The sequence below is a fragment of the Zonotrichia leucophrys genome, chromosome 13, assembly GCF_028769735.1.
Source record: "Zonotrichia leucophrys gambelii isolate GWCS_2022_RI chromosome 13, RI_Zleu_2.0, whole genome shotgun sequence".
In the NCBI taxonomy this organism is placed as follows: Eukaryota; Metazoa; Chordata; class Aves; order Passeriformes; family Passerellidae; genus Zonotrichia; species Zonotrichia leucophrys.
The window spans coordinates 1,890,645-1,914,755 of NC_088183.1; the positions used below are offsets into that span (position 1 = coordinate 1,890,645).

Here is a 24,111-nt window from a genome sequence, read left to right on the forward strand (position 1 = left end):
GAAAAGATCCCAACAAAAGGATTTTTTATAAAATATGTCTGTGCCAGGGATTGGGGTTCCTGTTCCTGGGATCTGCTGCTGCTTTGGGATTCCAGGGATTGGCTCTTCCTTTCCCTTCTAACTTCCAGGAACACTTTTAGAATCAAATATTGGTGTCAAACACATTTTTTAATATTTTCCTCCTCACTGCTCAGGGAAGAATTCCAGAATTCCAATTTTATCCTGCTTTGAGCACCAGGTAACTTCCAAAGTGCTTTATGGGTTTTGATCTGGTGCTTTATTAACACCTCACAGGTTGTCTCCAGGCTGATAAATTATTTCTTACCCTGGGCAAGATCTTTTACTGCTGAGAGCAAACCACCCTGAATTTTCAGTGGAAACACTGTGCAAATTTCCTGTGTTTATAACAAAACAAAACAAAATTATTTTTTCCCCCTGCATTTAAAAAATAAGAATAATCCTGGCCCTGCCACACCTTAAGAAATACACTCAGTGTTCTTTTTCCTCCTGAAATTTCCTCAGTGGGGCTTTTGGCTGGGAGCTGCAATTCTCCAATTTCTCCATTACCTCTGGTAGCCCTAAGGGACAGGTTTTAATGTGAATTTGGGTGTGTGACAATGTTTTATCTCACAGACAAGGTGTGAAATCCGTGGAGAATGCAGAGCCTGGAGATGTGCCCGGCTCTGGGGATCAGCTCCTTGCTGAACAAAAATAATGGATCTGGGTAATTGTCCTGTAATTACATTCCCTGACACTTTGTCTTAATTCAGGTCAACACTTTTATAGTCTTGATTAACTACTAGAGGTATCAGAGGAGTAGGAATCATTCTTTGTAGGGCACAGCTAAATAGTTCCATTTTTTTTAATAAAATTCAAGAAATAAAGCTAATTTCACTGTAGAATTTGGGATCTGAGTTTCAAACAAACAAGGGTGTGATTTTCCTGGAAATTTTCCCTTTACAGATGTAAAAATACATAATTTTTATTCCTTTTATATGGGAGTTTGTTCATATAGTGTCTTTAATTTAGCAACATTGCTTTTTCTAATAGATATTTATAAAGGCTTTGCACCTTTACAATTTTCTTGTAAAGAAAATTTATATTTTTCTTTAATTTATCCATATTCCTTTTTTTAAGGGAATATGGGTAAATTAAAGAAAATTTAATTTAATTTACGCATAATATTAAAATAAAGAAAAATAAATTTAATTTTCAATAATAAATAAATAATTATAATTATATATCATTATAAATTATTATATAATAATTATTCTATATACTTAGAAATAATTTATAATTTTCTTTAATTTAGCCATATTCCCTAAAAAAAGGGGGAATATGGATAAATTAAAGATAACTATAAATTATGCAGCCTTTCTATAAAATCACAGGATGCTGTGGGTTGGAGGGCACCTTAAAGAGCCTCTTGGATTCAGGAGGAATCAGTTCCAGCTGATGGCCTGGGGCTCATCCCAAGCACTCCCAGCTCCCCCAGCGCCTCCCTGGAGATGAGCTGCAGATGTTGGGGTGATGCACAACATCTGGAGCGGGCAGTGCTGGAGGAGCCTCCCCAGCCTTCAAACCAGGCAGCACCAACAGGATTTGGTGATTTTTGCATTTCCTCATTTCAGGAGATGCTGGGAGGGCTCAGAGCTGCCCAGAGGATGAGGAGGGGTTTGGTACCTGCCAGGGCTGAGGTACAGCCACCTCCAGCAAATAACTGCAGAGGAGACTCTGGGTAAAGAGGAGAATTATCTTATTATTAATTGTATTTTTATTAAAAACAGTGACCCAGGGACCTGGCAGCAGACAGGAGGAGCAGGTGAGGTGATGTCCCCCAGTTCCTGCAGCAGGTGGGGATGCTCTGTTCAGGACAGACCAAATCCTGATTTCCTGCCTGGGAGGAGCACGTGGAACACCGAGCTCTGCTCACATCCAGAGGATAAACGGGACCTCCTGCTTCCCCCAGCGTCAGGAAATGCCAGAATCCTGCTGCTTCCTGCCGTGGAGCCTCAGCTGCTGCTGCTGCTGCTGCTGGCTTTGGGATGGGCTGGAGAGCCACGGACACCAGCCAGGCTCCAGAGCTGCTGCCAGGGAGCCATGGAGGGGTTTGGGATGGAAAGGGGGTTAAAGCTCTTCTCACTGCATCTCCTGCCATGGCAGGGACACCTTGCACTGTGCCAGGGGGCACTGCCAGGGATCCAGGGACAGCCTCAGCTGTGCCAGGACCTGCCCACCCTCACAGGGAACAATTCCTTCCCCAAACCCCATCTAAATCTCCTTTCTGGCACTGTGAAGCCATTCCCAGTATCCTGTCCCTCCATCCCTTGTAAATCCTCTCACTCCATCCCTTCTGCAGCTCCCTCAGGAAGGTCACAGTTGTCACCCCGAAGCTCCTCCTGTCCAGGTGAACAACCCCAGCTCTGCCAGCAGAGCTGCTCCATCCCTCTGCTCATACTGGAACTCTCCTTTGACAGTTCCTTTCCCATCCCTCCCATTCCATGGTTGGCTTCTCCCTCTCCTCCCCAAATCCCACAGGGGACACCCCAATTGTTGATCCTGGGCCAGTCACCCCAAATGTTGATCCTGGGCCAGGCTCCTGCTCCAGAGCAGAGCTGCAGCTCATCCCCAACACCAAAGCTGAGCTTTAGGGGTAACCCTGGCTTTACCACCCCTCTCCCTCCCCACAGCATTCCTGATCCTTCTTCAGGTTGGTCCCATCCTGGAGAAAGCAATAAACCTTCCCCTGAGCAGAGCAGGGAGCTCTCAGCATCTCCTGCACGAAGCTGAGAGCAATAATAATTAGCAGGATTTATTTCATTTGAAATGCCCACTGCTCCCAGCCAGGCTGCACAGGCAATTAACAGCCCGGAACAGACACGAGATGCTGCTCAGAATTCATGGACAGCATTAATAAGATGATTTATGATTTCTGCCCAGAGAAACTGTGCAGGTGCTCATTGCTGTCTGCCTGTCCTCTCTTCCTGTCTTCTTCTCCCACCCCACCACTGGAGAGAAAAAAATACTTTTCCAACCAGCCAGAAACACTCGAAAAACCCCACATTTTTCTTTTCAAGGTGTCACTTTTAACAATTATTTTAAGTCTTCTTTAATCTCCTCCAGGGCAGTGCAGAGGAAGAACCCAACCAGCTCCAGAATTTCAAACTCCCCCAAGTGTGAACACAGAGGACAAAAAAACTGCCCATGCTTAAAAAATAATAAATAAATAAATAAATCTGCAGCTTGGGCTGATTCTGCCACCCTTAAATCTCTGCCAGTGGGAGAAACCTGTGGGAAAATAAATCATTTGGGCTGGAACACCTTGAAAATATCTTCAAATATATTGAAGAACTGCAGCATGAGGTGGGGAAGCACTGAAACGGACACAGAGCTGTGTCTGAAACCTTTCTGGGGAATTGCCAAGCCCTGAATTAACCAAGCTGCTGGCTAATTAATATTACAGAGTGCTGTAATGTTGTTGGAACATCCAAAGTGCAATGTTTGTAGTGTCACTGATGCCTGGTTTTAAATCCCAGGTGATGCAGAGTCCTGTGTGTCCCTTCCCAAAATATCACACAGAGCATCTGAGGGTTTTAATGCCAATCTCGTTTTTTTAGGAGCATTTTTTCTTGAAGGGCAGAGAGGCACAAACACCTGAGCCTGCCAGGGAGCCCCAAAAAAGCCCCAGGTGTGATTGTGGCTGGAAGCTCTGGGACAGCTTGGACTTTTCTTGAAGGTGATTCTTTCAATGAACATCTGGGAGCTGGAAATACTCAGCCAGGTTTTTGGGATTTCTTTTAAAAAAGCAAGGATGGGGAAAGATTAGAATGAGCCCAAGGTTTTAGGGAATGATGTGTCAGGGGACTCGTGAGACGTCACTAAAATCAGATATTCTGAAAGAGGGAGCCCGTGCTGAGTTTTGCCGGGATTATCCTTCAGGATGGAGCGTGGAACCCCCCCTGTCCCTGTGCCCCGGCTGCGCGCTGGGACCTGGATTTGGGGCAAAACCCGCGCGGTTCGGGTCCGTGCGGGGCAGAGCGATGGCTGCGGCTGCACCGCCGGGGGGGTCCCCTAGGTGTCCCCATTCCAACGGGATTCCAGCCGGTTTGTGTCCCCATTCCAACGGGATTCCAGCCGGTTTATGTCCCCATTCCAACGGGATTCCAGCCGGTTTGTGTCCCCATTCCAACGGGATTCCAGCCGGTTTATGTCCCCATTCCAACGGGATTCCAGCCGGTTTGTGTCCCCATTCCAACGGGATTCCAGCCGGTTTGTGTCCCCATTCCAACGGGATTCCAGCTGGCTTTCCATGTCCCCATTCCAACGGGATTCCAGCTGGCTTTCCATGTCCCCATTCCATTCGGGATTCCAGCTGGTTTATGTTCCCATTCCAACGGGATTGCCAGCCGCCTTTCCAGAGGGAATGTCCCCATTCCATTCGGGATTCCAGCCGGCTCTCCAGAGGCTTTGAGCCGCCTCCACGGGGAGGATGCGATGTCCCAGCGGACACCGCCTGGTCCATTCCCGAAGGAGCCGCGGTGCGGGGTCCCCGCAATTCCCGGAGGCTGGAATCGCCGGGTCCGGCTGTTATCCCGGGCCAGGGGGAGCAGCATCGCGGCTCTGCTGCCCGGGCACGGCGGGATCCGGGTTTCCCGTGCGGGGCCGGGCCGGGCAGGGGGCATCGCTCCTTCCCTGCCCGTCTGAGCCGGGGTTGGCTTTCCTTGGCTCGGGATTGCATCCCCAGGCTGGCTCCGCGGAGGGGCCGAATCGAGCCGGGCTGGGCCATGGCGCGATGCACCGGGACGGGCAGAACGGGGCCGGGCCGTACCCAGGCTGAACCATGCCAAGACGACTGGGCAGAGCCTACCCGAGCTGAGCCGTGCGGGTCAGGACGGACCTTGACCAGGCTGGGCAGTGCCGGGCTGGGGCAGAGCCGCGCCCAGGCTGAACCGTGCCCGGGATGAGCCGTGACAGTCTGGGCCGTGCCATACCCGGACCGTGCCCTGTCTGTGCCATACCCAGACCGAGCCGTGCCGTGCGGGGTGGTGCCATGGCTGGACCGTGCCCTGTCTGTGCCATACCCAGGCCGAGCCGTGCCGTGCCATACCCGGACCGTGCCCTGTCTGTGCCACAGCCAGGCCGAGCCGTGCCGTGCCCTGTCTGTGCCGTGCCATACCCGGACCGTGCCCTGTCTGTGCCATACCCAGGCCGAGCCGTGCCGTGCCCTGTCTGTGCCGTGCCATACCCGGACCGTGCCCTGTCTGTGCCACAGCCAGGCCGAGCCGTGCCGTGCCCTGTCTGTGCCGTGCCATACCCGGGCCGAGCCGGGCCGTGCCCTGTCTGTGCCGTGCCATACCCGGACCGTGCCCTGCCTGTACCGTGCCCAGACCGAGCCGAACCGTGCGGGGTGGTGCCATGGCTGGACCGTGCCCTGTCTGTGCCATAGCCAGGCCGAGCCGTGCCGTGCCCTGTCTGTGCCGTGCCCAGACCGAGCCGAGCCGTGCGGGGTGGTGCCATGTCTGGACCGTGCCCTGTCTGTGCCGTGCCATACCCGGGCCGAGCCGGGCCGTGCGGGGTGGTGCCATGTCTAGACCGTGCCCTGTCTGTGCCATACCCAGGCCGAGCCGTGCCGTGCCCTGTCTGTGCCATACCCAGGCCGAGCCGTGCCGTGCCCTGTCTGTGCCGTGCCATACCCGGGCCGAGCCGGGCCGTGCGGGGCGGTGCCATGTCTGGACCGTGCCCTGTCTGTGCCGTGCCATACCCGGACCGTGCCCTGTCTGTACCGTGCCCAGACCGAGCCGGGCCGTGCGGGGTGGTGCCATGTCTGGACCGTGCCCTGTCTGTGCCGTGCCATACCCGGGCCGAGCCGAGCCGTGCGGGGTGGTGCCTCTCTGGACCGTGCCCTGTCTGTGCCGTGCCATACCCGGGCCGAGCCGGGCCGTGCGGGGCGGTGCCGGCCGGGCGGGCGGAGGGCTCTGCCGCCCAATGGCTCGGCCGCGGGCGGCCCAGCCCAGCCCAGCAGGTGGAGCGGCTCCGGCTCCATGTGCGCGGCTGGAGGCGGCCCCGGTGCCGGTCCCGCCTCGCCACTCCCCGGGCGCGCAGCGAGCGAGCGGCTCCGTCCTGCCGGGGCGGCGGCTCCGCGGCTCCGGGGCCGCTCTCCGCGATGGCTTTCGCCAATTTCCGTCGCATCCTGCGCCTCTCCGCCTTCGAGAAGCGCCGCTCCAGGGAATACGAGCACGTCCGCCGCGACCTGGACCCCGGCGAGGTGTGGGAGGTGGTGGGCGAGCTGGGAGATGGAGCCTTCGGCAAAGTCTACAAGGTGAGAGCTCCGAGGGCTCCGGGAGCAGCCGCGGGGCCGCCGCCGGGGCTCGGAGCGGCTCCGGCACGGCGGGGCCGGCTCCGCATCCCGTTAGCCGGGATGGGCACGGCTGGGCTGGGCTGGGATCGCAGCGCTCCGGGGAGGAAAGGGAAAGGAGGGTGAAAAGCTTCCTGCTTTTTTTATTTCTTGCCTTTTTTTACTTTTTTTTAAACTTATTTTTTGTGAGTTTTGGGGTGTTTTTTGGTTTTTTTGTTTGTTTGTTTTTTTGTTTTGTTTTCGGTTTTTTGTTTTGGTTTTGGTTTCTTTTTGTTGTTGTTGTTTTTGAGGTTTTTTATTTTATTTTTTTGGGGTTTTTTTTGTTTTTTTTGTCGCCCCGAATCGCCCCGTTTTCCGAGCGATGCTTTTGCGAGCAGCCCCCGGCGCTCCCTGCCAAGCCCGCCGGTGCAATGAATGGAGGGAGGGAGGGAGGTTTCTTGGAAGTCGGCGCTTCCAGCGCTGTCTCCAAGCTTTCCGAGCCCCCGGGGCTGACAGGGGATTTGTATCCCGGCCGCTGCTGCCGGCAGGAAAAGCTCGGGAGGCCCGAGAGGAGCCGGCTCCGTGCTGTGAATGTTTAACCCCGGCTTTAGGGACGGGGGTTTGCAGGAGCAAAGATCCCCCGGACTTTGCTCTCCAAAGCAGCGCTGTCCCTGCTGTGTCCTGCCAGGGGATGGGTTTGGGGTGCAGGAGCAGCCCCGGGACCCGCAGGACCCTGGACACACCTGTGTGACAGGAGGTGGCAATGGGAATCGCCTCTCGGGCAGCCGGGGCTGGGTGGCCTCGTTAGATCACCTGAGAACGTATTGCCTTTGGAAAAATGAGAAATAAACAGGCCAGGAAGGGAGGCAGGTGACTGCGGGTCAGGACGAGGGGATTTGGTGTTTATTTCTCATCTCTGTCACGGTATTTGACAGAAACTCCAAAAAACTGAGTGCTAAATACCCATTTTTAGTGAAGGATCCTATCTTCTAAAAAACCACAATTCCTAAAAATGATATTTAAATCCCTTCTCCATTTATCCTTCTGAAAGCAGCATCAGTAGAAATTCTGTTGCCATTCTGCTCTGTGAGGTGCACTGGAGACACATTTGTGTGTAGCAACACTCACTCGTGGATGATTCCGTGCTTTTATTTGCTCAAGTTTCTCAAACAGTGACAGGAACCAGGTAAACAGTGTAAAATAACTTCAGTGGCCTCTGAGAGAAAGGAAAATTTAAATAATTATTTAAATGCTTTCTATTTAAAACATGTATAATGTACCCAAAGTAGGTGACTTAGAGAATAAAGCTGCTTTAGAGGTGGCTGGTTTGGTTTTTAGCCTGAATGCCTCAGTTATTAACCCCAACCTCACAAGAAAAGCATTGTCAGTGTGACTTTATTACTGGAGGTAAAGAATGTCAGCCTGTCAGGCAATAACAGCTCATCCCCAGCTCTTTTCATCCCCATTTTGACACAAATGAGAATGAAAATGTCCCAGTGGACACCGTGTGTTTACAACCAGAAGCTGTAAACCTTCTGGAATATTCAGGCAAATTTTTGCTTTTGTGGAGTTTTAACCCTGTAAGGCAGGGTGAGGTTTAACATCGTGCCAGAAATCAAAGGGTTACTTTATTGTATTTAGCAACATTTCACTTCTCCATTGCTTTGATGTCTTCTCCACCTGTTCTCCATTCCATCTGGCAAAAGGTCGTGGCTGGATTTTGAATTCTCATCCAAGAGTTTGTTCATTTAAAAACCCCAAATTATTTGGGGGTGCTGTGCTATAAACCTTATTTTAGGATCATAAATCCTTATTTTATGATGATTAACAATCCTTATGAATCCTTATTTTAGGATTAATAACCAGAGACACATTTTCCCTTCACCTAAAGTTTTTTTGTTGTTGTCTCCTTTTGTTTTTTTATATCTGGGGTGGGGACGAGTGTAAGGTGAGATGTGAAAGAAGGGGTTTGCCCTCTTGTGCTGCTCAGATGCCGAAAAATCAGCTGAATAACCCACCAAAAATTGCAGAATAACCCACCAAAAATTGCAGAACAACCCACCAAAACCCCAGCAGCTGAATAACCCACTCATGCTCCAGGACAGCGGAGGCACCCAAAATTCAGTGAACACCTTGAATCATTCTCTAGACCCTAAAATCAATTTAATTTTCCCACTAAAGGCGCTGCCTGGAGCGAGGCTGAGTGTCTGCAGGGTCCCGAGGTTTCCAGGATGTTGGAGTGAGTTCCTGCCCATTTTCCAGCCCTTTTCCACGCCCGGAAGCGTGGGGAGGTGACGGAATCCTGAGCTGCATCCTGCCCCGTGTGCCATCTGCTGTGTCCCCTTGGAAAGGGCTGAGCAGGGCTTTGTTCTCTGGGCACTCAGACCTGGCACAGGCTGAGGTGTGGAGAGATGGAAACACGGGCTGGCTTTGGGAGGATTTGGGTTTATGAGGCTGGGTGTGAGCAGGGCTCGGGGATTTGGGGTATTCCTGCCCTGTGGGATCCTGTCTGGAGCTCACACAAAGCTGAGCTGGCTTCTCACAGTGTTTCCAAAAGTAGGACAGGCTGCATTTAAATACTCATTAATTAAAAAGAATGAAATTTATAGCGGAGTCTGGATCCTACGCCGCAGACCTAAAAAACCTGCGGCCAGCAGAAACTGGGCCTGGGATTTCCCTGTTTTTATAGAAAGTCTTTCTGCAGCAAAAGAGGATCTGCCTGCATGAGGAACCAGTTGAACAGAGGGCAATGAAGCTGAAAAATAGGAGGGGGTGGGGAGGAAATGTTCCTTTCTAGCTCCTATTCTGTGAATGCCGTGGCCTTGGCAAGGCCAGGGGTGCACTGAGGACAGGGTGGCAGCCCAAAGGTGACCAAGCTTTGGCACCACCTCATCCAAAGCTTGTTAAATGGGTGATCCTAAATCCATTGGATGCTGTGGTCAGTGGGTGCCAGCCTGGGAAGGCTCCAGCCCACCCAGGGTTGGGGTCTGTAGAAGTTCCTCACTCAGACCCTTCCCAAGCTGCCTTAGAAGAAAAACAGAGTTACTTTCCTGGAAAGACACCTAAAATACTGCTTATAAACCCCGAGGATCTGTGTTGCCACTTCAGAAAAGAAAAGAAAAAAGCAGAGTTATTCTCCTGGAGAAACACCCAAGGTAGCACCCATAAACCAGAGGATCTGTGCTGCCACTCCAGAGCTGGCATCGTTGGAGGCACAAGTGGCAGTGGCAACCCCTGGGGCTCTCAGGGAAGATGCCCAGCAGTGCAGGAGCCCCTGCATCTCCTCTCAGCCCTGCAAACCGAGCATTCCCTGCCCTGTTAATGCCCCCAGGAAGGGATGCCCATGTGGGCATGGACAGCTCCTGGCTGGCAGGGGCTCCTCTGGCTGCTGGGGCACGGCCTGAGCCCCCCTGCCTTTGCCTGGGGATGGTTTTGGTGCCAGAGCCCCCTGCCTTTGCCTGGGGATGGTTTTGGTGCCAGAGCCCCCTGCCTTTGCCTGGGGATGGTTTTGGTGCCAGAGCCCCCTGCCTTTCTCCTGGGGATGGTTTTGGTGCCAGAGCCCCCTGCCTTTCTCCTGGGGATGGTTTTGGTGCTCCTGTGCCGCGCTATCTGCCCTGCCCAGCGCTGCCCATGGGGACAGTGGCTCCGATAAGGCAGGGTGGGGACAGGCTGCCCTGGGGGGTTATTCACTGCATCCCTGCAAATCGCCTGCACACAGCTCCATCCCCGCTCAGCAGCGCCGCTTTTGTGCCCTGGGTGTCCTCTCCCCTCCAAAACAAGGCGAGTTTGGGTTATCTGATGTGCTGAGTGCTATCGGTGCTGTGCATGCTGCAGGCTGGAAATGTGGCTTTGAAAAGGGGGTCATGAAAGGCTGATTGTTGGGTGGTGCAGCTGCAGCAGCAGCACTGGGGCTGTTTGTGGGCACCAGGGTGGCCCTGGCACCACAGACCCCCCTGCTCATCACCCCAGGCTCATGGCTGGCTCAGTGATCCAGGCTCAGCTCTTGGTTTGATCCATAAGGGAGCAGGGCTAGGTGGGATTTTGGGAAGGAATTGTTCCCAGAGCAGCTGTGGCTGTCCCTGGATCCCTGGCAGTGCCCAAGGGACACCTGGCTAGGGCTTGGAGCCACCTGGGATAGTGCAAGGTGTCCCTGCCCAGGGCAACAAAATGAGCTTTAAGGTCCCTTCCAGCCCAAATCGTTCTGTGATTCTGCACTTTAATTCCTGGAAAGGGTGTCACAGAGATGTTAATCTGCCGAGTTAACTTTGAAAAAGAAAAGGGAAGGAAAACAGAAACAGGGGAAGTTTGAGCTGATTGGCCACAAAAAATATAAGATCAGATCATGATCTTGTCCTTTAGAACTGCTGAAGGGTTTGCTTAAAATCTTTTTGCTTGGGAAGGAGGAATGGGAAGGTTTAACAATGTTAAACCTGGCTGAACTCTAAACCTGATTTTCACTTGCAGCTGATGGAACGTGGGATGCTGTATCCCTGCTCTGTGCCTGTCTCTGTGTGACAGGGGACAGGGACAGCTCTCCATGGCCTAAATATTTGGGCAATGACTTCAGTGGCACAGCCCAGATCCTGGCAGTGCTGCTGCCATGAGAGCTCAGATCAGCCTTTCACCCTCTGCACGTGGCAATTGCTGCCCAGAGAAACTCCTCCCTGATTTTTAAGTGTTTTGTCTCCTGAGAATCCCATTTCCTTGGAGAAAATGTTCTTTTTTTCTGTCCGTGGGGCGCTGCTGTAGATGTGGGGTTCTCAGGTGTCTGGGTGTCCCCAGGGGGTGGCTGTGCTGTGTCCCCATGCCCTGGCACTGCCAGCCTGGCCCAGCCTGAGTGCACAGGGAGCAGAGATGGAGCAGGAGAGGCAGGGCACGCTGTGCTCCCGTGGGAAAGGAGGGGGCAGCTCCCCAAGGGCAGGCTCTGGATGTGCCACCCCGGGCTGGGGCTGGACGGGGCAGCGTGTCCCTGGCACAGAGCACAGCCAGGGCTCTGTTCCTGCTGCAGCTGCTCCCTCTGCTTCTCTCTGGCTGGGGAAAAGCCCCTCGGTGCCACCTCCCTCCCAGGCAGCATGGGGACCTTGTGTGACCGTGCTCACAGGGTTCTTGGATGAGGGAAGAAATGAGGATCTGACTCCATGTTTCAGAAGGCTGATTTATTATTTTATTATATTTATTACATTAAAACTATACTAAAAGAATAGAAGAAAAGGTTTCATCAGAAGGCTGGCTAAGAATAGAATAGCAAGGCATGCTCACAAAGGTTTGTGGCTTGGGCTTTGTGTCTGAGCCAGCTGACTGTGATTGGCCATTAATTAGAAACAACCACACGAGACCTGTTGCATTCCACAGCAGCAGATAATCAATGTTTACATTTTGTTCCTGAGGCCTCCCAGCTTCTCAGGAGATAAAACCCTGAGGAAGGGATTTTTCATAAAAGTTGTCTGCGACAACCTTGCTGGCATTTCTCACCTCCTGTCCCCAGGGCTCGTGTCTTGATTTGCTCTCTGTGGTGTCTGGGGAGGTGGCACAGGCAGAGAAGGAGGAGGCTGTGCCCATCAGCTGCTCTTGCTTCTCCCCACAGCTGGCTCTGCTGCTCCTGCCCTGTATTCCTGCTGCCAAGGGCAGTGCCAGCAGTGCTGGGCAACGCTGGGCACAGGGAAGAGCTGAGTATTGTATTGCCCTGCCAGGGCCTTGCTGAGCTGGTGCTTTCCAGCCCAGTGAGGGAGGGCTGCCAGTGCCAGCCCTGCCAGTGCCAGCCCAAACCCCTTCCTTGGGTGTCTCAGCCATCCAGCCCCTGCTCCCACAGCCCTCTGTGCACCAAGCTTGGAGCAGGGAGTTGCTAGGAGACTCAGAGCTGCCTGAAAGGCTTTTTGCCCTCTATTTTTTAATTATTTTCCCAATGTTGTGGTGTTGTCTGCATGCAGACAGGGCCAGGAATGCTCCCTTGGAGCACAGTGCTCTTCCAGGACTGGTGATTTGAAGGATGCTTGGGGCTCTCAGCTATTAGGCATGAGAAAATTCACTTTGATTTGAGAAATGAGGGGTCAGCTGCTGAATGATTACTTATGTTTATGACATTTGGATGGAAGGGAAAAACTCAAAATTCCTTTATGATGCACAGAAGGTTGTAGGTGCAACAGGAAACATTTGATAAATAATGTTTACTAATTTGTTCTAATGAACAACAAATATTGCAGAATCACTGCAATCAGAATCTTTTATCCATGCTGTAAATCCATCCATTTTCATTAGAATAAATTAAGAGCAAAATTGGGCATTGTCGCTTTTTTATTTTAGGCTGAAGATGCTGGGTCAGGGTGGAACTTTTCTCTCCCCAAGCCTGTTTATTTGCATGGCCCAGGAGCTGTGCTGCTTTCTGTGGGTGTTCCAGCAGCCCCAGCCCCCTGTCTGTGCCTCTGTGGCCTTTGGGTGCAAGCTCTGGAACATCATGTGCAGCTCTCTGAGCTTCTCCTCTCTGCCCCCTTTGCTGAGGGCCAGCAGAGGTGTTTGTGCTGAGCTTTGGTCACACTTTTGTTTGGCAGAGCTGCCCAGGGGCTGTGGCTGGAGCTGAGCTCTCTGCTGGGGCTGCTTTCCTGCCCTCAGCTTCTATAACCAAAGGAAGGCATTTCTGCTTTTCAGTGTTTTTTTTATTTAACGGTTTTTGGGGTGTTTCATAAGCCACTTCCCCTTCCCTCTTGCTGAAATGTTGCCACAGCTGCCAGAGCAGCAGGGCTGGGGCTGGGCTGGGCCTGTGCTAGGCCTGGGCCTGGGCCTGGGCTGTGCTGCTGTGCCCTGGCCAGGGGTCACCTGCTGCTCTTTGGTGGCACCAGGGCCTGAATCCAGCATTTCAACAAAACCCCAAATAGGATTCTTTATGGTTCTAGGGTGCCAGATAGGCTTGGAAGCCATGGAATGGTTTGGGATGGAAGGGACCTTAAAGCTCATCTCATTCCACCCCTGCCATGGCAGGGACACCTCCCACTGTCCCAAGTGGCTCCAAGCCTCATCCAACCTGGCCTTGGGCACTGCCAGGGATGCAGGGGCAGCCACAGCTGTGCCAGGGCCTGCCCACCCTCGCAGGGAACAATTCCTTCCCAAAATCCCACCTAATCCTGTCATTGTGAAGCCATTCCCTGTGCTCCATCACTCCCATTCCTGAGGAACAGTCCCTCTATTTTTATTTTTTTTTGTGGCCCTTCAGGCACTGGAAGGCCCCAAAGTTTCACTCCTCCAGTTAGAGCGGCCCCAACTTTCCCAGCCTGTCTCCATTCCAGCTCCCATTGATTATCTGACAGCACCACGAGCACTGACTCAAGCCTGGCCATTCTGTGTTTGTTTATTGATGCAGGGAGGTTCATCAGGAGGCAATTAACCATGATGTAATCCCTGGGAACGATGTGAGGGAGCAGGGGTGGGGTGGGGCAGGCCCAGCTGTCACCCCACAATTGAGCATCCCTGGTTCCTCCAGGCTCCTCCTGGGGCTCCGACCTGGTGACATCTGCAGCATCAGCTCTCCTGGCATGGGGACAAGGAAGGGAGGAAAAGCTGACACAGAAATTTGGTGGCTTGGCACCTGTGGGGATGACCCCGTGGCCTGGGGGCTGCAAAGGAGCTGAATGAGGCCCTTGGGGAGCTCTCAGTTCTGCTTTTTGTGCCAGTGAGAGTTCAGAGAGGGTTTTCCTCTGCCTCACCTAGAAACTGGCCGTGCTGAACCCTCCAGCCTTCCCCTCATGGGTTCTTGCAGGGCTTAAAATAGTTCCTGTGTTTGTCACGCTGGGATTTCACAATAGCTGCGGGGTGAGTCACGGGCAGAGGCCAAAGAGCCACTTCTGTCACCTGGGCAGGCACCTCTCAGCCCTGGGATCCACAAAACCCAGCAGAACTTTCCCTCTGATGAGCAATCCTGCTCATTCCCTGTCTCCTGGCATTCCAGGGGTTGGGCAGCACCCCCTGTGCCCCAGGGCTCTCAGGGAGATCCTTTCCCTGGTTCCTGCTCCTGTGTGGCTCTCTGCTGTCTCTCAGTTTACTGAGTAACTTTTATGTGACGTTTGTGGAATGCACAAATTCCAGCCCTGCTCCTGTCCCTGTTCCCACTTCTGTCACCTGAGCAGGCACCTTCACCCCTCGGATCCGTGGAAACCCAGCAGAGCTTTCCCTCTGAGGGGCAATCCTGCTCATCCCTGGCATGTCTCCTGGCATCCCAGGGGTTGGGCAGCACCCCCTGTGCCCCAGGGCTCTCAGGGAGATCCTTTCCCTGGTTCCTGCTCCTCTCTCTCAGTTTACTGAGTAACTTTTATGTGACATTTGTGGAATGCACATTCCAGCCCTGCCCCTGCACTGACCTGTCACCATTGACTTGCTCAGGGGCTGCTGGTGGCCATGAGGGGATTTTGGGGTTGAAATGACTGTAATGAACCCCCTGGAGCTCAGTAGCACCTCCTGGGCACTGTGCTGGCAGCTCTCTGCTTGGGTTTTTTATTTTTGGTGCTAATTAACACCCTAAGGACGAATTGTCTGTGGGATTGAAATGTCCAGGAGTGGAGGAGCTAAAGATGGAACTGGCATCCAGCAGCCTCAAGCTGCACCAAGGGTTGGATATTAGGTTGGACAGGCTGGATATCAGGAAAAAGTTTTTTACAGAAAGGTGATAAAGTTCTGGAATGGCTGCCCAGGGAAGTGGTGGAGTCCCCATCCCTGGGTGTGTTTAACAAAGCCTGGATGTGGCACTGGGTGCCAGGGTTTAGCTGAGGTGTTGGGCTGGGATGGACTCAATGATCTTGAAGGTCTCTCAACTGGTGATTCTGGATTTCTGTGAATTTTGGGAGTTTTGGACCGGGGAGGGGTGAGTCCATCCCTGGGTGTGTTTAACAAAGCCTGGATGTGGCACTGGGTGCCAGGGTTTAGCTGAGGTGTTGGGGCTGGGTTGGACTGGGTGATCTTGAAGCTCTCTTCCAACCCAGTGATTCTGTGTGTGATTGTGTGAATTCTGTGTGTGATTCCATGTGTGATTCTCCGATTCTGTGTAATTCTATGCGTGGATTCTGTGTGTGAATTCTGTGAGTGATTCTGTGAATTCTCTGTGTGCATTCTGTGAATTCTGTGGATTCTGTGTGTGGATTCTCTGTGTGATTCTCTGTGTGATTCTCTGTGAATTCTCTGTGTGATTCTCTGTGCATTCTGTGTGTGATTCTGTGCATTCTGTGTGTGATTCTGTGAGTGATTCTGTGAATTCTCTGTGTGCATTCTGTGAATTCTGTGGATTCTGTGTGTGATTCTCTGTGTGAATTCTGTGTGTGATTCTCTGTGAATTCTGTGTGTGATTCTCTGTGAATTGTGTGTGATTCTCTGTGAATTCTGTGTGTGATTCCCTGTGAATTCTGTGTGTGATTCTGTGAATTCTGTGTGTGATTCTCTGTGAATTCTGTGTGATTCTGTGAATTGTGTGTGATTCTGTGAATTCTGTGTGATTCTGTGAATTCTGTGTGATTCTCTGAATTGTGTGTGAGTTCTGTGTGTGAGTTCTGTGTGTGAGTTCTGTGTGTGATTCTGTGTGTGATTCTGTGGATTCTCTCTGTGATTCTCTGTGAATTCTGTGTGTGATTCTGTGCATTCTGTGTGTGATTCTGTGAATCCTGTTGACCCCCTGTCCAGCCCAGCTCTCATGATGTAGGGATGCAGAGGTGCCTGTGTCCTGGCCCCTGCCCCCAGGCAGGCACGGGGGGCTCCCAGCTGCTCCCCAGGGATGCAGCCATAGCAGTGAGCCAGACCAGGCTGGGCTGTGGTCCCTCCCCAGCCCAATGTGCAGCCCCTGGCCCAGCCCAGCCCCCTGCCCTGCTCCCGGCTCTCCCCAGGTGCTGCAGGGCCCCAGCATCCTGCAGGGGCTGGGCTGGCAGGGCCCCTCCGCTGGGAGCACAGCTCCAGGGGAAGCCCCACCTCTTCTCACAATATTTACTTCCCCTGCTTGGAGCTCTCCCAGCTCTGCGAGTGCAGAGCAAACACAGTGGGGCACTTCTGGCTCCTGTTTGGAAGGGCTGAGCCTCTCCCCGTGCTCCTTCCACGTTTCCCCCTGCCCTGCCCTGTGTGTGAGCGCCTCTGCTGCTGCCTGGGTGAGAACCCAGCTGGGCTGAGCTAAAGAAACCCCCTAATTTCTCCTGAAAGCAGCAGGAGCTGCTGGCCTGAGCGTGGGCAGGGAGCCCAGATGGAAATGGATTTGTCCCCTGTGTGAGGACAGGGCTGTCCCTGCCAGCTCCTGGAATGCAGCAACGCTTCAAAACACAGCGCAGATCCCTCATGTTCCTCCCTCTGCTGAATGATTTGCCCAATATTCCTTCCTGCCCTGCCCAGCTGTCCCTTGGTGCTTGTGACAGTGTCACCCAAGCTGTGTGAAGCTGTTCAGGGGGGTTTGTGGTGTTTGCAGCAGGGATTTATCCTCCTGTGAGCTCCCCTGAGGGTTTTCCAAACACAGAGATGGAAACTGCAGAGTGGGGAGAAAGGTCACGAGCAGAGCTTTGTGACCGTGCTCACAGGGGTTCTTGGATGAGGGAGGAGATGAGGATCTGACTCCATGTTTCAGAAGGCTGATTTATTATTTTATGATATATATTACATTAAACTATACTAAAAGAATAGAAGAAAGGATTTCATCAGAAGGCTGGCTAAGAATAGAATAGCAAAGAATGATAACAAAGGTTTGTGGCTCAGACTCTCTGTCTGAGCCAGCTGACTGTGATTGGCCATTAATTAGAAACAACCACATGAGACCAATCCCAGATGCACCTGTTGCATTCCACAGCAGCAGATAATCAATGTTTGCATTTTGTTCCTGAGGCCTCGCAGCTTCTCAGGAGGAAAAATCCTAAAGAAAGGATTTTTCATAAAAGATGTCTGTGACAGAGCTTGGCCAGCTCCTCCAGGGATTCCATCCACAGTGGGAATTGTTCCCCTGGGGGAGAGGGGAGGAGGTGGAATTGTGGGGAGCAGTGGGGGAGCTGCTGACTCAGTGAGCTGCTGGGAATGTCTGGATGCTCCTGAGTCAGCAGCTCCTGTCTCACCCCTCTGCCACGAGTGACACATCTCCTGCTGCAGCTGGGCTGTGGATTTTACAAATTTTACACAATCACTGAGGTTGGAAAAGGCTTTCAACATCATCAGATCCAGGCTGTGCCCCATCCCGACCAAGTGCCACCTCCAGCCCTTTTTTGGGACACTCCAGGGATGGGCACTCCAACCCTCCCTGGGCAGTTCCAGTGCCTGAGCCCCCTTTCCATGGGGAAATTCCTGCTGTGCCCACCCTGAGCCTGCCCTGAGCCCCCTTTCCATGGGAAATTCCTGCTGTGCCCACCCTGTGCCTGCCCTGAGCCCCCTTTCCATGGGGAAATTCCTGCTGTGCCCACCCTGAGCCTGCCCTGAGCCCCCTTTCCATGGGGAAATTCCTGCTGTGCCCACCCTGAGCTCCCCTGGCCCAGCCTGAGCCATTCCCTCTCCTCCTGTCCCTGTCCCTGGGAGCACAGTGCCATCCCCACCTGGCTGCACCCTCAGATAGATGTTGGTTGGATTATCTGCATACTCAGGATTTCTAGTAATTCACCTGTGGTATCATCAGAGAACTTCTACACTTTGAGGTTTCCTTGCTTCCTTTTTTTCCCCCATGCTACAAACAACAAGCTGCATCTCGTTCCCTCAAAGTTTCCCTCTCCCTGTGGTGGGAAGTGGTTTGGCTTTGGAGCCTGGAGGGAGGAAGGAGGACCCAGGCACTCTGTGGGCAGCTTTGGGAAGCAGAAATGCCCCTGCAAGTTCCCTCCTGGTGGGATGGCTGGGGCCAGCCAAGCTGAGCAGGAACTGGAGCTCTTAAATTTACAGGAACCATCCGTGGAATGGGCAGTGTTAAAAGCCTCCTACACTTTAGAGCATTTTGTGGCAGATATTTCTGAGTTGCTGTGCACATTTCAATCCTAATGCTTGGCTTGCTGGGCTGTGAGCACACACACTGACAGCTCAGCTTGCCATCAACATAAAATAAAATAAATGGACTCAATAAATGGAGATTTTCATCAACATCAATAAAAAGGGAGTTTTCAACATAGCAGAGGGCAAATTTTTATATTGATAAATTAATTAATTTATCAATATATTGTGATAATATGTTGATAAATATATTTATCACAATATATTGTGATAAATATTATAAATGTTAAACACCAGTGATAAATGTTAAAAGCACCCACAACCCAAAGCTGCTCCAGGGTGGAGTTCCCATCCCTGGAGGAGTCCAGGGAGCAGATTCCAGAGCTCAGCAATTTGCTGCTCCTCACTTTCTCTGCACTCACCCTGGCTTTCCCTTCCAGGCCAAGAACAAGGAGACGGGAGCTCTGGCAGCTGCCAAGGTCATCGAGACCAAGAGTGAGGATGAGCTGGAGGATTACATGGTGGAGATTGAGATCCTGGCCACCTGTGACCACCCCCACATCGTCAAACTGCTGGGAGCCTTCTACTGGGATGGCAAGCTCTGGGTAAGGCTGGGCTGGCACATCCTGCCCCTGTCATGGTGAACAAACCCCTGTCTGGAGCTGCTTCAGCATCAGAAATGAGTCATGAGCTCACTCTCTGCTCAGGGCCTGGATTTTCCCTGCTGTCTTCATCACCAAACTCTCTTCTCACTAAAGCTGCTGGTAAAAACCCGAGGGAGGCCCAAGGGAATTCACAGGGAAGTTGGAGTTGGGGCTTTTCCCACCATTAAGGGTTTGTAAAGGGAGAAAAAGCATCACCAATAAGTTCCCCTCTCTTTTAAAGCACCAGCTGGAAGGGTGGCTCTTCTAAGTGGTTTTCTGGAGTTGGGGCTCAGCCCCTGCAAAGCAGAGGCACCTGATAGCAAGAGCTGCATTGTGGAGGTGCAGGGACATAAAATGCAGTGGAGTGGGCTGGTGCAGGGGCTGGAACAGCAGGTTCCTGCAGCTCTCTCCCCTTGCCCAGCAGGTTTATAGGTGGTTTTTCATTTCCCCTGCCTGCTGTTCTCTCAGAGTGGTGGAAGCTTCAGAGGAAGCTGAGTGTGAGAGGCAGCAGAGGAAGCTGAGTGTGAAATGCTCCTTCCTGTGCTCTGTGCAGGGCATGGAGGGGCTGAGGGAGTGAGCCCTTGGGTGCTCAGCTCTGTGCCTGGGTGAGGATTGTGGAAATCAGGTGAACAGGAGCATTTCCAAACCCATCTCAGTTCATCTGCTCCTCCTTGAACTGCAGCAAGTCAGGAGGTGGCAAAGGGTGCATCCAGCAGCTCTGCTGCTTCTTCCTTCCTGTTTTTAATTTCTCAGATACCTCTGTGGCCTCCCTGGGTAGATTTAATCAAGTTAAGAGGAGGCCTCAGCTTTTGGGGCTTGCTCTGGTGTGAGCTGAGCTGTTGGAGCTGCCAGTCCCTGCCTGTGGTGCCAATCCCAGCCTGGCTCCCTCCTGGCAGTGCAGGAGAGGGATGTTTCATTGGGCTGGTTCAGCAGCACCTTCTGCATTGTCAGCACGTGTTTTCTTTGCTAAAAATCCATGGCTGAAGGCCCTGAGCTCTGTGGGACACCCAGCTTGCAGTGCTGGAGTGGTTCTGCTCTCTCTTCTGCTCTCAAGGGAGCTGAGCTGTCCCCTTGGTATTTTGGATGGATTCTGAGCCCTGGCTGTGTTAAGAACAAGGTAAATATGTACTCTGTAAGGAAGGGAAGGACAAACATCCCTCCTAGGATTGGGATTTGGATGGATTGCAAGTGCAGCAGGATTAATCTGAGCTAAAGTAAAAAGGCAAACACAGCCTGAGCCCGGGTGAGAGATGAGGCTGCTTCAGCTGCCACCCTCTCCTGGCTTCACCTCCCTGCCCTGCTCTGAAATGTCAGCCCCATCCCTGCCATGGGGAGCTTTGCCTTCCTTCCTTCCTTCCTGGAGGAACAGGGATTGCAGAGTTCCTTTGTGCCCTGCCAAAATTAAACTCTGCCACAGGAGCCTCCTGTCTGGGGCTCCCCCCAGGGCAGGGTCTGGGGTTCTGTCAAACCCTCCCTGCAGCCCCAGCATTGTTCTGGGAGCAGGATCCTTCTCTTTATCTCATTTTTGGAGTAGCATTTGCATTTCAGTGCTCAGGCTGGTTTTATTAATGCTCCAGTGTTTCCCTGGCTTGGAGGGGAGTCATTGAGCCAGGCTGGTTTACTTCTGCAAGGCTTTTAGTCCCCACCAGATTTTCCCTGAAGTCAGAACCTTCCTCTGCTTGGTGACCAGTGCTGCTGGGGAAAATCTGCATCCAAACATAAACAGCAGCTTTTATTGCTCTGCCCACATCCCCTCCTCGTTGCTGTCTGTGCAGTTGTTTGAAGCAGCATTTTCCTGCAGCATTTGCATGCTGGGTGCCTGGATTCTCAGATAAAACCTCTGGGGGTGCCTGTCTGGTCAGGAACCCTCTGTGGCTTCCTTGCTCCTCACAGCCCAGCATGGAATGGGAATATTCCAAGTGAGCAGCTCCAGATGTGCCCAAGCTCCTGGGTGGCAGCAGCTTGAATAATTCACAGTGCCACAAGCTCTTCCTAAATCACTCTGGCTGTTCTTTCCTTGGGGAAATGTGTGAGGAACCCTCTGCTCCCCCTGAGCTGGGTCAGGTCCCCCTGGCTGTGCCAGGCTCCTCTTTGTGCTCCAGCAGCCAGGAGAGGACATGAAATGAAATATTTATGGAGCAAAAGACCTTTCTGTGCCAGGGGAAATGGCTCATCCTCCTGCAGCTGCTCAGAAATCCACAGCACTGGAAGGAAAGCACAAACCAGAGAGTTCCTCTGGGTTTTATACCTGGTTTTTAAGTGCAAAAGGAGGAAAACCCCAATTCTTGTGTGGGATGGAGCAAAGCCCACTGTGAGCAAGGGTTGGGAGAGCCCCAGTGAGTTCCCAGGGATAAATCTGCTGGGATAACAGCATCCAGCATGAACTTTCTTGGCATTTAAATCCTCAGCAGAGAGGCTGTGCCCTGCCAGCAGCTCCTATCTCGTTCCATCCCCCTCCACCTCCTTTCCTTTGCTCGTGGCAGAGGCCAAGAAGTCTTGTGCTGCTTGAAAACAGCCCAGGGAAGCTGCAGAACTGCCCTGGTGGGAGCTTTCAGGATTTTATTTTATTTTTATTACAAGCCCCGTGGCATTTCATGTTCTTTTGCATAAATCCTGGCTGCTGGAAATGGGGGCACTGAATGAAAGCTGAGATTCTCATGCTTTCTTTTAGAGAGCTTGGTTTGAGTCCTTGTGGCTGGGACACATTTTAAATTCTCTTTTCCTGCGCTGTGATGCAGGACTTGGAAACACAGAAGCAAATCCCCCTCACCCAATATAACACAGCTTTTAAAATGGACTTTTTAAAGTTATTTGTGGCTTAGGAACGGGGCTGAGAGGGGGTTTGCTTGCTTTGAACAGGATTTTCCCTGATAATTATTACAGCATGGGAAAGGAGCACAACAACAGCTCTTGTGTTTTGTGTCCCTCTCGAGGGCTGTGTGGCTGGGAGTCTTTTTTTCCCCCTTCCAAAACAACAACAAAAAGCCAGGCTGAGAGCTCAGAGGAAGGGAGGAACTTTTGATGTGCTGCTGCTGCATTCTGCAGTTCCCAGTGTCTCCTCCCGCAGCCAGAGCACTGATAACGCACAGGGGAGGAGAATTCTGTTTGCTGTGACCTTTCCTGCAGGAAACCTCTGCTCCCAGGGCATGGTGGCTGTGCCCAGCCAGCCCAGCAGCAAACCCAGGAGCCTGAGATGCTCCAGCACTGAGGCTGCAGGAGCCGCTAGAAATTCAAGGTATCTCTAGAAAGTCAAGGTATCTCCAGAAATTCAATGATATTAAAACATTGTTTGGGCCCAGGTGTTGAAGCACTGCGCTGGTGGTGGGACAGCTTTTCCAGGGAAGCCCTGGGCAGTTGTCTCCCCCTTTCCTGCTTTTTTTTTGCCATGGCAAAAGGGGTTTTGAATAAACAGCTTTTTCCTGGAGATCAAAGCAGGGGCTGCTGCTCCGTGCAGGTAACCCTGCCTGCCTGGGCCTTTTGGGGAATGGCTCATTTAAGCAGCTCAGGGTTTCTCCTGTGTGGGTACAGACTCCCACAGCTGGCACAGACACTCCAGCTCTGTGCTGCTCTTTGTGCTCACATTAAAAAAGCCCTTTGCATTTGCTGTGGGCAGGCCCTGACCTGCCCAGCCAGGCACTTTTGGGATTGCTCCCCCTTTGATATGGATGTTGACTGGAGATTTGGGCATTCTTGAAAATCCTGTAGCATAAAGAAATGTTCATTATCCCATGCACTCGACTGCTGGGCTATGTAAAGCATCTGCAGCCTCTGAGGCTGGCAATACCTTTCCTTTAAAACAAACAGAAAAGGGAGCTGATAGCAGGCTCAGATTCCCCTCAGTTTTCCTTAGCAGAGGGAGGTTATCACAACTTGCAGGGATGTCTTGCAGGGCGAGCAGCCTGAGCTTGGCTGGATGCCCGTGGGGATGTGTTTGTGTGAATGCTGCACCAGAGCAAGGCTCTCCAAGCTGCTCCTCTCCATTCCCTGAGGAATCCCGTGCCTCTTTGTGTCCCTTTAAAGCTCCACTTGGCAGCAGAGCTGCAGCCCTTCCTACTTGGCCTCCTGCTCCTGGAGCTTTGTACCAAACTTCCCCCAGAAGTTGTTGAACTTTGTTGTTTGAGCTGGTGGGACTGAGCGCAGCCCAGGGAAAGCCCAGGAAAACAAAGAGATCCCAAACTCTGCTGAACAGCTCACCAGAGGAACAGCAATCCCTCCCCTTCCTCAGCAACACAAATCCCAATCCCTGTGGATCTGGCAGGGCTGGGGAGCTGCTGCAGGATCAGCCCCGCTGGGAATAGCAGCACTGAGGGGGTGGGGTTGGCTGGACCGGTTTCCAAATTCCTACCAGTCCAGAATTCGGGCAGAACTGCAAAACACCCCCAGGAGCTCCAGCAGGGTGGGTAGGAGAGGAGCAGGTGTGGGCAGAGAGCAGCAGGGCACTGCCTGGCCCTGGGAATGCAGCAGGGACATCACAGCGTCCCCTCCCTGGCCTCAGGGCAGCTCCTCAGCTCGGCCAGAGCTGCAAAAGTGGAAAAACTGATGCAGCCCAGTGAGGTTTTGGCGCTTTGCTGCGTTTCCTGGGTCAGCAGTTTGCTGTTCAGAGCAGCACAATTGAAGTGGGTGATCACTCCTGCTGCAGCTTTGGGGCCGTGTCTCTGCCAGCTGGGATGAGATGGGTCAGATCTGTGGGTGACATCTCCTTCCCTTCTCCTTGCCTGGCCATTCCCAAAGACCTGGAGGGAATGTTTTAGGTCAGATCTCTGGGTGATATCTCCTTCCCTTCTCCTTGCCTGGCCATTCCCAAAGGCCTGGAGGGAATGTTTTAGGTCAGATCTGTGGGTGACATCTCCTTCCCTTCTCTCTGCCTGGCCATTCCCAAAGGCCTGGAGGTCTAAATCTTCTTCTGCTGGAAATCTGGGCAGCAGGATCCACAGGCTCCCTCCATGCTGTGAACGTGAGCTTCAGCATTCAGCCTCCTGGCAAGTGACCCTAAATCCTATTCTGGGTAAAACTGGGGGGTTTCCCTTAAAACAGAGAGAAACCGAATGATTTTTAGCAACCCCCCAAAATGATTTATGTATCAGGCAAATTGCCACAGCCCAGCTGAGTTCAGGAGTGCTCCTGCAGGTACCAACAGGACGGTCTAAAGGAGAACAGAAATCTTTGTCTGCCACCCTTTGCACAGGATAACGTTGCATGAAGAGGTTATTGAGGTAATAATTCCTT

The 24,111-nt window shown here is 52.4% G+C and overlaps 1 protein-coding gene across 1 annotated transcript in view; it reads left to right on the forward strand.

Moving 5' to 3' along the window:
* The first annotated feature begins 6,065 nt into the window (after nucleotides 1–6,065).
* STK10 (serine/threonine kinase 10) overlaps nucleotides 6,066–24,111 on the forward strand; it is a 41,238-nt gene continuing 23,192 nt past the window's right edge. Inside the window, exons 1-2 of the mRNA XM_064724991.1 lie at nucleotides 6,066–6,319; nucleotides 18,682–18,846. Of these exons, the coding sequence (XP_064581061.1) occupies nucleotides 6,164–6,319; nucleotides 18,682–18,846 (321 nt within the window). The 5' untranslated portion in view covers nucleotides 6,066–6,163. The remainder of the gene's footprint in view (nucleotides 6,320–18,681; nucleotides 18,847–24,111) is intronic.